The 16212-nt window shown below is 33.3% G+C and overlaps 2 protein-coding genes and 1 pseudogene across 3 annotated transcripts; 2 read left to right on the top strand and 1 right to left on the bottom strand.

The window, feature by feature from the left end:
• Window positions 1-1594: 1594 nt before the first annotated feature.
• On the top strand, window positions 1595-1715 carry LOC112459459 (annotated as a pseudogene).
• Window positions 1716-9259: 7544 nt separating this feature from the next.
• On the bottom strand, window positions 9260-11672 carry LOC112459407 (ecdysteroid-regulated 16 kDa protein-like). Its single transcript, XM_025023480.1, has 4 exons — window positions 11297-11672; window positions 9951-10064; window positions 9554-9735; window positions 9260-9408 (listed from the first exon to the last, which is right to left on the bottom strand). The coding sequence occupies exons 1-4, from the start codon at window positions 11379-11381 to the stop codon at window positions 9325-9327; spliced, it is 465 nt and encodes a 154-aa protein (XP_024879248.1). The 5' UTR covers window positions 11382-11672; the 3' UTR covers window positions 9260-9324.
• A 379-nt stretch (window positions 11673-12051) lies between these two features.
• LOC112459410 (protein transport protein Sec61 subunit gamma) lies at window positions 12052-13393 on the top strand. 2 transcript variants are annotated; one of them, XM_025023481.1, is made up of 4 exons: window positions 12054-12153; window positions 12806-12912; window positions 12991-13093; window positions 13172-13393. In XM_025023481.1, the coding sequence occupies exons 2-4, from the start codon at window positions 12819-12821 to the stop codon at window positions 13179-13181; spliced, it is 207 nt and encodes a 68-aa protein (XP_024879249.1). In that variant the 5' UTR covers window positions 12054-12153; window positions 12806-12818; the 3' UTR covers window positions 13182-13393. The 2 variants fall into 2 exon arrangements, with proteins under 2 accessions (XP_024879251.1, XP_024879249.1); XM_025023483.1 differs by lacking the exon at window positions 13172-13393 and having other exon boundaries at window positions 12052-12153; window positions 12991-13097.
• The last annotated feature ends 2819 nt before the right edge of the window (window positions 13394-16212 follow it).

Raw genomic sequence — 16212 nt, 5'->3', positions numbered from 1 at the left:
TCATAATTAAATATCTAATAGTATAAAATTCATTTTTCTGTAATATTTAATCAATTGTGAACAAATAATTAAATAGGATTATCTAAATATTAAATGTAATATTTAGATAATTAGAATTGTCAAAATCTTACTGATATCAGGGTAGCCGTCGATTCGTCTCGAATTTATTAAGTACCCGCACATTTTTAATTATGTTCATCATATCATCACGATAATTTATTTCAATAACTATACAAGTCTTTTTCATAAAATTTTATCCAGTAAATTACAAGCTAAAAATTGTTTACGTAACATCATGTATATATTGCATATGTATTTTATTATATTAAATATATTAAATTATATTAAACAACCTGAAAAATTTAAAAATTAATTAATCAATAGAACGGCGGAGTATCCTGTGCCTGAAAAAGTTAGTTTCTTAAAAGAAACTAAAGTTTAGATAAGAAAATATATTCATTTGTAACCCTTTTTTTCTCAAACAAGTCTTATAAAACCAAACTTAAGTTTTTTAATTCTATAGTATAATTGTTTACAAGCAAGCAGTAACTATCCGTGTTCAATCTGCTAAGTTTTTTAGCGTCAAAGTAACATAATGATATTAATTAATGGAAGAATATTTAATAAAAAGAATAAAGTCTCTTCTCTCAGAATATGTTCAATCAATTTTGTGATTTGACTTTAAAAATTAAGTACTTGTCGTCGTTAACTTATTGCCGAAACCACTGCTTTCGGGAAGCGCCAAGAAAACTCAAAATTAATTTTGGCCCTACAACGGAAACCCTTAGATTCAACGAGGCACCGAACTAGGCGCCGCAGATGGATCCTATAGAAATCGACGAGAAATAACTCTCTATGATAAAGATCGTTACGACTCTCCATTGGTACAAACCATCACGAATTTACTAGCGTCCACCTGACGCGAGGGACAACGATAAGGCCCTATCACCGAGGCAGCGATCGCGTCTATGAACGTGAAAATAACACGGTGTTTGCATTTGTAATTTTTAGCGATTTAACATATTTAACGCCAAACGTAATTTAAAAATTCGTTTAACAAATATTTAATATCATATGAAATTCACGAAAATGATTCATCAAGAACGAGATAAATATGACGTTTTAAATACTAATTTTTATAACGAGTGACAATCTGAAAGTCGAAATTTCACAAAAAAACTTAATTTTTTGTTTTTGTTTTATATTTATCATTTATAGCTTATACTTTTATAGAATAATTTACAATACTAAAGCTAAATATTAGTACTTAAATGGATGACCATTTGAAAACACCGTGCACTATTGGCATTTTTTAAATTTATTTATTTTATGTAATCATAAATTTATTTATTTTATATTGTTATTATACATTTTTTATTATATAAAATTAATTAAAATAATAACCTGTGATATAATATATAAAATTATACATATATATATTATCTATTATTTTACGGTTAATTATATAAATATATTAATATCTATTTATTAATATTAATAACAAATTAATGCATATATCTTTTAAAAATATATATAATAAATGTAACAAAGATTGACAAAGAAGTATGTAACCTCTTTATAAGAAAGACCCTTCGTCAACGGTCAAATCACGTTGGTACACTACAAGTTCTCGTCCGATCACTTAAGTCAAGCAACGTTGAGCGTGGTTAGTACTTAAATGGGTGACCGTTTGGGAACACCGCGTACTGTTGGCTTTTTTTTTTAATTTATTTATTTTATGTAGTCTTGAATTTATTTATTTTATAATATCTAACAATAATGTGTTGTCGATTTTCGTAAGCAAAATTCTATACGTAAATGATCATTGCCTTAGCATCGAACCTTTTCACACTGTTATTTAATAAATGATATTATTAGGTGTTTACCTATATGAGATAAGTTTCCGTTATACATATATGTGTAGATATAATGGCTTCCTCATAGGTAAACACCTAATACTTGCTATAATAGTAATTTTTAATACAAAATTTTGAGTGAAAGATCTCCCGAATTTTTATTAACAATTTTTTAGTCTAATAAAAACTAATGTAAAAACTTTTAATAAAAACTACTAATGTTTTAAAATAAGTTTTAAAAAATTCACCAAACACGTCATAATTTTTGTCTTATTATACATTATACGCATCCGATTACATAAGATTTACAATATTTACAATATAATAAGGTGTAATACAATGTCTATAAAATTTGTATTATTTAATATGAAATACCTACTAATTTTTAATATATTAAATAATTTTTAATATAAAAATTATTCAATATAAAAATTAGTATTATTTAACACTTTTTGAGTTGTTATAATTAAAAATATATATTAATAATAAATATAATTATATTTATTATTATTATTATATTAAAATTTTTATTATTACTTTGTCTACAATTTTTTTTTTAACTATCGAGTTATATCCCTTTATCCTTGCCTACCTGAATCCCTACCTGCCCGCATACTTATCTACCTACCTGTATCCCTATACTGAGAAAAAAGTTGTTAACTTGACTAAATGTATTCAACTGATTACCATTTTTTAAATTAAAATATTCAAGTATTTAAATAATTAAATATGACATTATTAAATTTAACATGACATAATTTGACTTAAATACTTGAATATTTTAATTTAAAAAATGGTAATCAGTTGAACACATTTAGTCAAGTTAATAACTTTTTTTCTCAGTGTACCTACCCGTATTCCGATCTATAGTCTTACCTATTCATTTCCCTACCTATCCGTATTACAATCAAATATAAATTTAATACCGCGACACGATTTATAAGGGACTTGTTTGGGGGTTTTAACACACGCGATTGTGTAGGATTTATAATTGGGAGTTTTTCAATCTTTCGCTCATATGCGAGGAAATATAAAGAAAGTAGCTCCATTTTGGGCAAATTAACAGATATATCAAATTATTTTGTATTACAGAAAAAAAAGATTATTCTTGATTTAAAAATATCTTTAGTTTCAGCGTGGAAATCTTGAAATGAGCATATTGCGTTAAACGAAGAAAATTCTTATAAGAATTTCAACTTTATATTTCAACTTTTTTTTTCTTGATTGAACTATATAATGACTTCATTTAAGCAAGTTTTCTTCGTTTAACGCAATATAATCTTATTTCAAGATTTCCACGTCGAAACTAAAAATATTTTTAAATCAAAAATATTTTTTTTGTGTACACACAAAAATAATTATTCTACAGCCAAGGAAAGCACTGACTTATTTTATTTCATTTCTTTTAAGTAAGTTTTCTTACAACAAAGAATATTTTCTTACTAATAGTTTTCAAATATCTTGACACAAATCTTCGAAAACCAGAATATTGTTTTGAGTAAATGTAATACTTACAATGACTTTATGGTAGATTTGCGGATACTTAACTTTATCAAATACTTAATCCACAAATCTACCTCATAAAGTCATTGTAAGTACCTTATTACATTTACTCAAAACAATATTCTGGTTTTCAATGACTTGTGTGTCAAGATATTTGAAAACTATTAGTAATTAAGAAAATATTATTTGTTGTAAAAAAGCTTGCTTAAAAAAAATAATATAAAATAAGTAAATGCTTTCCTTGATTGTAGAATGATTATTTTTCTCTGTGTATGTTACCTTATGCATTGTAGTCCATTGTGGTCAACGTTGACCACTTACCTTTATCGTATCTTATCCAATATTCTTTCTTCGGGCCAGATCAGACCTACCTTTGTGTCCTGGCCATAGGGTAAACTCGGATGAGATGGCCATACAGGAAAGATGGCCAACCTATGTTTTTTCAATCTAGCTCGCCATGAAACATCAAATAAACATGGGTTGGGCCATCTTTCCTGTATGGCCATCTTACCCGAGTTTACCCTATACAATCTGATCGCATTTCGACCAGAACAATAAGAAGGAAAAAATACCTTTCCTTGTCAGATCATTCCTTTCCCCGACCTTTCCCCGACCTTTCCCCGACAGATAACATTACGTTCGGTTCGAATTATATGTGAGTATCGATTGTATTGAAAAATGCACACCGAGAAATTAATTTATAAAAAAATATCAATTCATAAAAATTAACTACGCAACATTAAATTAAAAAATATTTCTATCACTGGTTCCGTTATGTGCGTAAAAATACGGATTGACCGTTTCTTTGTGACTCGTTCTTTTAATTTGGAATTGCAACTATAGAAAAAATTTTACTTCGCGTTATATGAATATTAATCTTAATTATATTCCGCGAAAAATTAAAATTTATAATATGGATGAAATTAAAAAATTAATAACGAAAAATTTCTCAATGCAAAAACCAACCGCGAAAATCGATCACGAAAACCGACCGCGAAAATATGAAGATGCGTAATATTGTGCATGTTGTTCATGCAGTACGTATCTTGAAAATATATCAAGTGAGATATACAGAATAAATAACGTGAGATAAAAAAAAAGAAACTTCTCACACAATTGGTATTATAATTAGATATTACAATTAATGAATAATCGCATTATTATAATTGAATAATACTTATATGCAAATCTTTATAAACTTTCATAATCGATATAAATATATCTCGTTATATTTTTCATTTTCTATATCAAAATTATTTTTGATATATATTCGTGTTAATTCTAAAGTAATTGAAAAAGTTTCAACGTTTCTCGATAGAATATTTAACAATCTCACGTCATATATTACTTGACTGGCATAAAGCCAATTTCTCAATCAAAACTAGATGGATGGGCTACAAAAAATTAGGGTAAAATCGATGCTTTGTTGAAATAAATTTGAGTAATTAATTAAAATCATTATTGAGCTTTCTATGAAATAAATTGCATAATAAAATCGAAATATTTCTTACCTTTTTTATTCATTATATCTATATATTGTTTTTTGCATCGATTTGTATAATATTTAATCTTGGATAAATATGTATATATGGAAAGAAATAGATGGGTATAAATAACACATCCTAACTAATTAATAATTTTTCCCTATCTACAGATTAGATGTTTTTTTTACAACACCTAACACAATATTGTTCTTATACTCTTATCTTTTTTGTTTAAAAAAAAATATAAAAATTATTTTATGAAGAAATCGAAATAAAAAATTTATTTAACAGTATGTAAGGCTCTAAAAAATGTATATTTTCAAAATCATTACTTTAATTGTAAGTAGAATTAATTTACGTAACAAAAATTTCAAAAATTTAATTTACTGCGTACGTTACTTATATTTAAATTCGCGAAATAAAATTTTGATTCGATAAAATATTTTGATATATATTTTATTTAACATTTAAAATTTTATTTAAAAATTATTTACATAGAACGCGACAGTTCGTCAAAACATAATTCGCAATAAAATAAACGATAATATGAGCTCTTTAAAAGCTCGGTGCGTGCGAAGTGTGCGAGTATTTCCTCAAGCACAATCGCAAATACAACAATAAACAGGTAACACCAAGATTAAATATTTGCCCTAATCATTGCAGTTTTAGCTTATCCATTTAAGGCAACGGATCTACGAGATGTAATACATTTATACTATAATTTATTGTCATAATTTGACACGTATCGAGATACATTTGCTCTATATTTAATTATATACATATTCGTAGATTCGTTACCTCAGTAAAAAAAAATTTCTGACTCACCAACACCCGATGCGCAACAGGCGGAGTTACTCAGCCACGTAGCTACGATGATACTGCAACATACAAACATAAGATTCAAATTAAAGAAGCGCGCAAAATAATCAACATTTCAAAAAATAATTCTTACATGTACTCTAATTCGTCTTTCAATAAAATATTTGGCAATACAATTATCTTTACCGAAAAAGATCTTTACGAGAATAAAATTTTAGATGATATTTCTCTTTTTTTAATTACTTTTAACTTATCAAGATAAAACAATTCGAATAAATGGAAACAAATTATTAATTTTATGTAGCTAAGAGAGATGATACACTTACCCCAAGGTTGCTCCGCCGATGCCCGATGTCTCTGTCGGACCTCCTCCTCCTGTCAGGACGTCAGGTCTCTCCTTCTCCTCCTCCTCTCACCGCACAGGACACTCGCGAGAAACACTCGCGGATAATAAATTAATAAATTACAATTACAATCGCGCGCGGACTAATTAATCAGTTATAAATAAAATCTTTCTCGCGTGACACTGTACGACACTCCCGTTTATATAAAGCCCATTCAAATGGGCTTTGAAAAAGTCCTTTAGTCCGAATACTTATATACGACACTCCCGAAGCAAACGCAACGAACCGGCTGCGGTTCGTTTGTTCAATTAAATCAGCGGACGGAGGGGGTACGTTAGCTTCCCCGTCTTTTAGATTTTTATCCAAGCAGAACGAGGAGTTTTGCTTGGGTAAAATCCTCGTACTGGGTACTGAACCTTCCCACCTCGCCGAGGTCGTACCCATGGGAAGGAAGTGCAGTTCCGTGAAAGAATCGCGACGACGCGACGATCGCCCCTATTCGTTCCGCGTTCATCACCGCGCGTTACGTTAACGACGACGAAATATTCGAAGACGTCGGTAACCTGGTGCGACGCTATATACACTACGCGAATCAAGTGAACGACCAGTAAAGACACGCCAGTTGATTAATGAAAAATACAATTAAAATTAAATATCGCACGCACAATACGGGATCGAGCACGATAAATCTCGCGAATGTAACACTGCATTTAGTACCTCGCACAATGACGAGAAGTCGCGGATCGTTAACTTACGCGGCACGAAATATATACACGAAAATAAAAAGTATTAACGAACGGGCGTTGTAGTACGTATCACGGCGACATATGCTATTACTCCGAATCACTCGATACGATTTCACGTTGTCACTCGACCCTCTTTTCCCCCTTCGAAGAGAATCGGAGATAGATATCGCACTACAATTCGCCCGGCACAGCGTTCAAAGAACGACACACTATTCGAGAATTTAGATACATGGCAAGACGAACGATTATCGCCCGCGAATGCACAACGAAACTGCAAATCACTCACATTTGTCGACTGTCGTATCCTCGCCTCGACGTCTCCGTTTCGAGCGAGCGATTCGCACGGCACATTCGTGTTATTTCGTTCCGACAGACACTTGATTAAACACTTGCGAATTCTTGAGCGCGTCGATGTCGATTCTTCCGGCAAAACGAGGAGCAGGGGTGCCAATCGCACGAAGGAGTGCGTTCCGAAACACACGTATGTACAGCACCCATCCACAGCACGGAGCACGGCGACGGGCACGCGCGGAGCACGGACACTATAAGGGTGCGTTCCCACTATACGCGTCGCGCGTCGCATAACGACGCCGCGTCATGAGTTATCCAATCAAAACGTTTCATTTTATGACATTATTTCTGAATGATTTCCGCAGGTACTCCGAGTGTCGAAGAAAACAAGCGGCAAGGCCGCACGCCGACAAGAACGATCGATCGCACGCCGACTTCGAAGGTACGCCGTTTCCAACGTTCAACGGTAGCGCCGTAGCGCCTAGTATGGCGTCTGGTATCAGAGAGAGGTTTCTCTCTGCTGGTATGTATGCCGCTACCGCCTGGTCTACAATAGATGTATTAAGTCGTAAGTCGTAAGAATTGGCCAATCACAGTCGATTATTCTCCTCAAATTCGATTGTGATTGGCCAATTCTTACGACTTACGACTTAATACATCCATTGTAGACAAGCCCGGTCTACAATGGATGTCGGAGTCGTTAGAAATTGACCAATCACAGTTCATTATTCTTCGACCGCAAGGAGAATAATAGATTGTGATTGGTCAATTTCTTACGACTCCGACTTCCGACATCCATTGTAGACCGGGCCTTAAGGTGCCTTTTCATGCTGACGCTCGACGCTCGATTTGGGCGTCAAACTTGATCACGTGATAGGTCACGTGATAGTCTTTTTAATTCCAGCGTCAAATGGCAAAAGCTCAACTGTGTTCAGCTTTGACGCTTGACGCTCGTTTCAGTCAATTGCTTGTTTTGACGCTCGCATATCTGATGCTATTTCGCCTTCTTATTGATGAAGTTGGTCACGTGACCAGTTTTGACGCCCAAATCAAGCGTCGAGCGTCAGCATGAAAAGGCACCTTTAACGCTGCTGCGCCGCGCCGCCGCGTCGGCGGTTCGGAGCGGCGGAACGTGATTGGCCGGACCCGGGGGCTCGATTCGCGAGCCAATCGCGTTCGACGTCTGTCGGCGGCTCGGCGGTAACTGCGCGCGCAAGCGACGCAGGTCACGCACGTAAATACGTGACGCGTTGAATTCAGACCGCGACGGTGCGAGACGTTGTCGATCGTGTATAATTTCTTTCTCGCGAACGAAAAGAAATCCAGTTACGGAGTGTGTGTTGTAAGCTGGACGCACGCCGAATATTTCCTTCTCGTGTCGTGTGCAACGAGTGGGAAATGTCGTCGTTGAGCGAAATGAACGCCGAATGTCGTGCTGGACACCGACGACGACGACGCCGTACGTGTCATCCTCCCGGCTGTGATTTGGCGGGTCTCCGTGTGCAGCACGCCGTAATCGGTGAGTGAATTTGTGCATGAGAAATAAATGCTTTCGAAGCGCGATATATCCGAATCTTAAGAGAATCGTTGTCCCGCCTGTCGCGTGAGATATATAACCTCGGAATTCGCGTCTCTTGCCTGCGCGATTTCTACTACTCTACTCCGAATAAGTTAATCGCGCGGGAAGACTTATCATATACTACGTTTACGCGAGCGTTACTTCTGTAGTAACTTACGATAATTTACTCGTTTACGCGGAGTAAATTATCGTAAGTTACTACAAAATCCCGTTTACGCGAAGAAAAATCCCGTTTACGCGAAGGAATTATATATCGTAAGTTACTACAAAAGTAACGCTCGCGTAAACGTAGTATCAGTGAATAACTCGGACCTCTCGTTAAGCGCCGGAATTAATGATCAATTAAGCGATTGAAGAGAACGATCGCTCGTTTGGCGTTCTTACTTTTGCTTGTCGCGATTGCGAACGATCTCGCAAGCGAGGAAGCGAGCTGCTTCAAAAATGCGCATGAACATCGAGAGAGAGAGAGAGAGAGTATTTAAAAAAGACTAGAGTATTAAAATATTAGAATATTAAAAATACAAGTGTTATGGAGACCATTTTTTTCTATCGTTTATTTTAACAATTTTAATCGTAAAGTTTGTATCGACATGCGTTGAAAATGTAGCGAGGTCCATTGTTTAAAAACTAACGCAAGTAACGTGTAACGTGTTTATTTCGATAATAATCTGTCATAGTCGCTACAAAAGTACCAGCTACATCTTATACAATCTTCACCGGGAATTTTATGCATATAATCTTCTCGTCTTTCTCGTTTTTAAATTCCCACATAACGTCGACGCTCAACTAAACAAAACGGAGATGATTTTATTAACGAAATAATTAAAATTTTAAGAATTAAAAAATTTGGAAAATTTAGACTAACAATAAGTAATATAGATGAAAAAGGAGAAGAAATGTAGATTAACAATGTGACTCAAAGCGAAATTACCGTAGGGGTCTTCTTTTCCACAACGAACGTAGCTTTATAATTAACCTCCTGATCCTTTTTCAAAGGACATTTGAGTCCGGAATCCGGATTTTTGCACACATCAGGCTTTTTCAGGGGAAAGGGTACAGCCACGTCGAGTATCACTCCATATGCAAATACTTTTACTTCCGTAATATCTGTGTCTGCAGAAAAATATATTAATACGATATTTTTAATTGATATTTTATAAGTAAAATTATTTATCTTTATCGTAAAATTACGATTTAAAGTTCTAAGTTTATCGATAATTATACATACAATGCTCTTCCCAGGAATATCAAATTTTTTCTAATAACGTTAAAAAAAAGTATGCGCGCGACTGAAATATTATTTTCTTACTAGTTATTATTTTACTAACTTGGCGTAACTTTGGCTTTTACGTGTATGTCCTCGCCACGGGTTAACACGCATTTCTCATCGGACACATCGCAGCTTGAAATCTCGACCTCATTGATCTTAGCTAACTCCGAACCTGAAGTAGATTTGAAATTTTATTAGGTATACATTATCATCAAACAAATGATTTGCATTATAAATATATTTGCAAATTGCATTGTTTGTAATAATTTGATGTAATTGAAATTAATGAACTTAATCAACGATCGCATAAACGTTCGAATCGCGTGAAGGCGATCTCTCTTTATATCGCTAATTTGCTGTAATTACATATCATGATAATAGAAAGTTACGTGTGAGCTGCAACATAATTATATATAATCAAGACGAACATCCAAAGCATGCGTATAATTAAGTAGCTTAACGTGTAATGTTGCTAATAGCTTCCGGCGGTCTGGATATTAAAAGAATTTCTCATTGTGTAAATTCTCCCTCCAATTTATAATTAACGATAAAAGCCGAACAATTAATAATACGCTATTACTGCGACAGGGATTTTCGAGCGATTCCATAAGATTCTTATACATCGTCTGTCATTTTTATGAAATTAGTCGAATTTAATTGTTGTTTGTACTTGTTTTTTCTTTCCTTCGATCAAAATTAATGACTGATTTTATAATGGATGGTTTTTATCAATGCTTTAAAGAAACTGAAGAAAGCCAATATAATATACAGGATATTTTAAAATTACTTTTTGATTGCAAATTCTGTGACAAATCTAGAAATAATTTTTAATAGCGAAGCTAATAATACGTCGGAATGAATGTAATTCCTTCAGTTTTCAAACTTATCTATACTAATATTTATTATCTATTATATATTTTATTAATACGTTAAAGTTACATTTTTATTCAAATAAAGTTAATTTTAAATTGTCCAAAGAAATAGTAAAAAAAGAACATCTCACGTGATTCAGGATACTTTGGAATAGGGAGAGGTTCTCTGAGTCATGGGGCTTTAATTATATTCCGCATTAATTTATTAATTTTTATTAAGACTGATTCAGTGTTTTTACCTGTTGTTTGCCCCCAAAGGCTCTTTGAACCCCTGGGCTTCCAAATAAATTTCTTGAAAATTCCTTACCCAATTTTTTTTCTCTGAAAGAAGAGAAAAAAAATCAGAGAAAAAAAATTGGGTAAGGAATTTTCAAGAAATTTATTTGGAAGCCCAGGGGTTCAAAGAGCCTTTGGGGGCAAACAACAGGTAAAAACACTGAATCAGTCTTAATAAATCAGTCTTCGGCTTTTTTCTCAAATAGCCTCTTCTTGGAGAAAAATTCTCCAAAATTATTATAGAGTACGCACTTACCGCAGTCCTCGAAAACAAAAGCAAAGGAGGATGCTATGCCGCACAGAGCACATAACAGCGAAAAAGCGACACTGATTCGCGTCATGTTGCTTCCACGATTTTCACACAGATATTAATGACGTTGCGTGCAATCCTCGCGCCTAAATTTATAAGCGTATCGCTGCTTATCTAACGAGATAAATTACGAAAACGTAATCTATCTCATTACGCTAATGATAGACTATTGTCATTGTAAATGGTTTCATGAATGGTTTGACGCGAACTTCATTTCTCGTTCATGTGAGCTCACGTTACATCGAATTTTTGTTACAAAACTATATTGAGACAAATTATGCTTGAACTTTTCCTTATTGTATACACGTATAAATGTTAAAATTGTGTATTCTTATTTTTATATGTAATTATAAAAAAAAATAGTTCTTTAATTTTCAATTAAGGAATGAAAAGTAGGAACCATTCGAAAAAATCTATCTTGCTCTTTGAACCACATCTAATCGACCAAAACAACAAGTTTTGTAAAAGTACAAAATAGAAGATTCCCTGATTTCTCAGACAATTTTTAAAGAACCCGTTTTTGCATATCAATCTTAGGACGGTATTCATTATACCCTTTGAGTCCCCACGTGCAGCGATATCGACTGAGATCTTATCACGGGTGTTTAAATGACTGCCGCGTCGCGGCGCCTCAGCGCTCCGCTGTTGCCAGCAGTGCCAGCATCAATCGTGAGGAAGTGACGTCCTGACAGCGCACCGTCCACGTAGCGTATTTTGAGTACTCGCGCATCGCGCAGAGCCGTGCGTCCCAACGTTCATTAAAAACGACATTTCGTGCGGTGCGCTCGTGTGGAACGCGTAACGTGAGTATCGCATATCTCTGTCTTGTTCGATTATATCTTTGCGTACGAATTTTGTTCTCTTCTCGCGAGACGAGTATCTGCCTGCGTGGTTCTTTGTGAAAAGATTCGAACTTCCCGACATAACCCAGATCTCATTTGTCACATTGATGCCCAAGAGTACTTCACATACGAATCAAATATTTTTGGCGAACCGAAGTATCGTGACACAAGATTTGTAGTGTTGTGCAAAATGGTCGATCAATACTTTTTTTTTGCCTACGTACAAAAGTTAGAGGTTCTCATAATACAGATTTTATTTACTATATGAAAATATAGACATCTTGTATCTGTATGCTAAGAATATATATAGTATCTTTCATGGACTACATTTTGACACGAATGTAATAGTAAATTTGTGTTTTGCAATCAACTTTTCAGCACTTTTCTTTTTCTCCGCAATGTCTAATTATTTGCCTATTTTATTTTAAGTACAAAAAGTATAACTACAAAAAAAAAAAAACAGATTTACTGTTATAGTATTATCATAAAATATGGTCGACCACTGTTGCTCAATATGAAAGCTCGAAGAACGTCTGAAAATTGGAATATACTTTAGATATTTATGTTTGGCTGATCAGATGTTTCCGAAACTGTACTTCTATTTCTTTCGCAGTATCCCAATCGCCATGGATCAAATCAAGAAGCTCACCGAACCTGGCCGTCAGTTTGCCAAGGATAGCATCCGGCTTGTCAAAAGATGCACCAAGCCAGATCGTAAAGGTAAACTTAATTTTGATGACGTGAATATGAAACAACGATTATGACGATTAGTCGCAACTCGCTTTTTATCTATTACAGAATTTCAGAAGATTGCAATTGCTACTGCGATTGGTTTCTGTATAATGGGCTTCATAGGGTTCTTTGTTAAGCTAATCCACATTCCAATCAACAATATCATTGTGTGAGTATTCACAGGATCGCCACTTTATCTTTAATCATTCGAGAAGATAATTAAACGTAATTCTTTTTTTATTTTCAGAGGTTCATAAAATTAATCCTGAAGATTCTCATCAATATTCTTAAGAAAATTATTGATAAGGTTCTGTAAGACTATTTCCGTTGTTGCATGTCCCTTCTTACTCTTATTTATAATACAAAAATGTATTTGCTGTGTATTGATTTAATTTCGTGAGTGAGGTAGGTGAGAGAGACCCGCGTAATATTAATGAGTTTTGTAATAAAATAGTTGTCTAAAAAATTACCTACCTTCTTTTTTTACTAATTATATATCCAATGAAAAATAAGAACGAGATTTAAAATAAAATCTAAGAAATGTGTATGATTACGATATCTTGAACATAAGACACAATCGCAACCGTCTTGTTTGAAAATACAAAAATAAACGAAATAAATAGTTTCGATTATCTTCTTATGTATTAATTAAGTTCTTTTATGATAACATTTTAATTCAAATCAAAATTTCCATAGGAGTAAAATCCTTAGCATGAAAGGAATCCTAAAAGTCATTTTTTAGTATTGAAGACACTTTTATTTGAAGAATAAAATTTTTCCTCAGGTTATAACGATAAAATTTTGTTGACCGTTTATCTTGTTCGCGCAGTGTGTATCAATAAAAAAAATTTTTTTTTTTTTTGAGAAAAACGGCCACGTTGCATGGAAAACCATAGCCAGGTACTGAGTAATATACGTAAAAGATATAATAATGATCTTGTAAAAATCTGGCACGCAGTTTTCTTTTACTATTTCGCAACTTAACATAGCTCCAAAAAGCGGCGCTTATATTTTCTAAAAGAAAAAAGAATTCGTCGATGATAAAAAAAAAAGAAATAAACGAGTCCTTAGATACTAGAAGCCACGATATCCGGGATCTTAGTATTGGCAGTATTCGAATAGAACGGGCTATTTAAAATCGCAAGAATTGCGCAAATGTAAATTTACCAAAGCGCTTTTAATGGAGTTCTTAATATCGGAGCTGTGAAACATTAGCTTAATAATATTACTTTCCAATTTCGAAATAAAATATCTCCCAATCTAACATTTAATACACATTAAACTATTAAATAGATAGAAGTTTATTGTCCCCCTAAGGGCACATTAAACTATTAAATACTCTGTTCTGGCAACTTGATAAAAATTCTATAAAAAGAAGGTAATATTTCTAGCACCATTCACGTATCGCTGTTGTGTGATACTGGCACGACTGCCATACTTTCTCTCTTTCTCTCTCTCTCTCTCTCTCTCTTTGCGATTTATAGATTAAAAGTCATACTTGGATTTTACATGATTTCGTAAATTCCGTATACTATCGAAGGGAAAGAGAGGGAAAAACACGAAAGACTTTGTCCCGCTTTGCTTTGCTCGCGAAGCGGCGGAAAAGTTTCTCGGGTTTCGTATTATTAGCAAGAATTATTTTATCAATCTGTAGCAACACACACTCCGAATAGGAAAAGTCGTTTAGTCCGCGGATTTGTATAAGCGTTTTTCTTCGTTAATTAAAATAATTACAGCGCATTCCGCTAACGATCAGACTAACTTCCATAGATTACGTGAGAAATCATCTTATAAGCGTAGCCCAAAGTGCGCTTGCCAAATTAAAAAATAAAATAAAGATGAATCTTTCAAACGATTTAAAATTATTTCAAAACGAAAACTGGATATATATTTGTAATTATAGGAAAAATATATTTAAATCAAAACTTGTTATTTTTTTATTTTGAAAGTATTAAGTAATTCTAAAAAATTGAATTTGAACATATAGAATTTGCTCGCCAAACTTGTATTGTAACAATGATTAGAATTAACAACACGTTATATCGTGCTTTCTCAGTTTTCTTTGGCATTTCCGTGCTGTTTTTATCTATTTGCATAAGTTTTAATATGATTATTGGTAACTAAATCCAAGAACTTAACCACAATAAAATCTCAATTTGCAAACGCACTGAGGGAGAATAAAACGAAGCTAAATTGAGGTATGTCGTTAGGCACGTAATTCTCGGTTCTCCAACGAATCTAATGTTTAATAATCGTCATGTAATTAAGTGTTCATTAATTGTTAATGGCGTGCACTTATTTATGCAATTGTTCGCGCATTGTATTATATATATGTATATGTTACATGTATAAATATACATATATATAATATATAATAATATATACGCATATTATATATAACATATAATATGCATTTGTATAAAATATATGCGTACGTACATATATAATATTAAATATCATTCTCGTTACTCATATAATTATAAGTATCCTCTGAACGCATGTTATCGACTCCTTGATAATCAATATCAATGATAGAGCAGACTTATCTACACCGGGGTACTCGCGTGTACTTTCTTTCTCACTGTCTCGCAAATCAGAGACACGCGCTTCACGAAATTAAAGAACTTATTTCCAAAACGTTTAAAATCCTTTCTCAAATGGGAGTTACCCGCATTACTATTGAATTAATATAAAAGTTTTCTAGAACCTCGAAACCAATCTCAAACAAATTTTTCGAATATTAAATCCCATTTCGAGAGTTTTAAAGTTTTTCATGCTTTTTCGAGTTTTTCGACAAGTGTGAGTTTAAAGCGCTTTGAAAATAATTCTCTCCAATTGTCGTCAATATTCGACGCGGTGTCTCGATTTTCGCTTATTATTTAACAACGGAATATCTTTTAGCGATGCTCACTCGTCTCACTAGTTTTTTCATCGGCGCGACGAGCATGAAAAAGGAAATAAAGAGGATATTGTATTCGAGTCCGAACTCGCTGAAAAATATAGAAGCAGACTTTCCGAGAGACTTTCAAAGTCTCGTTGCTAATAGAGAAGCGAGTTATTTTTAGTTAATTAAAATTATCGAAACTGAAATCAGTTTCGAAAAGATTAAAAAAATAGTGCAATTAACATAATTAAAAAATTAGGAATATTCTTAATCGCGGAAAAAATTGTTCTATTAATATATAGCAAGTTAATAATTTTTATCAGATATCCTAAATAACAGTAACAATAATTCTTGCAAAAAAGCGAGCATCGCTGGACAGTCCGTCTTTATCTTACATTATCGAT

This window comes from Temnothorax curvispinosus, unplaced genomic scaffold (genome assembly GCF_003070985.1).
Source record: "Temnothorax curvispinosus isolate PA1 unplaced genomic scaffold, ASM307098v1 QBEX01009828.1, whole genome shotgun sequence".
NCBI classification, from domain to species: Eukaryota; Metazoa; Arthropoda; class Insecta; order Hymenoptera; family Formicidae; genus Temnothorax; species Temnothorax curvispinosus.
This window is presented reverse-complemented; position numbering and strand designations above follow the sequence as displayed.

What these genes read in the sequence shown, in the direction of transcription:
- LOC112459407 (XM_025023480.1), bottom strand. Translation starts at nt 11,381, where the DNA reads ATGACGCGAATCAGTGTCGCTTTTTCGCTGTTATGTGCTCTGTGCGGC. An exon ending in TTTTGTTTTCGAGGACTGCG is followed by an intron (nt 10,065 to 11,296) that starts GTAAGTGCGTAC and finishes AATCTACTTCAG; the next exon opens with GTTCGGAGTTAGCTAAGATC. An exon ending in AAAAGCCAAAGTTACGCCAA is followed by an intron (nt 9,736 to 9,950) that starts GTTAGTAAAATA and finishes ATTTTTCTGCAG; the next exon opens with ACACAGATATTACGGAAGTA.
- LOC112459410 (XM_025023481.1), top strand. Translation starts at nt 12,819, where the DNA reads ATGGATCAAATCAAGAAGCTCACCGAACCTGGCCGTCAGTTTGCCAAG. An exon ending in CACCAAGCCAGATCGTAAAG is followed by an intron (nt 12,913 to 12,990) that starts GTAAACTTAATT and finishes TATCTATTACAG; the next exon opens with AATTTCAGAAGATTGCAATT.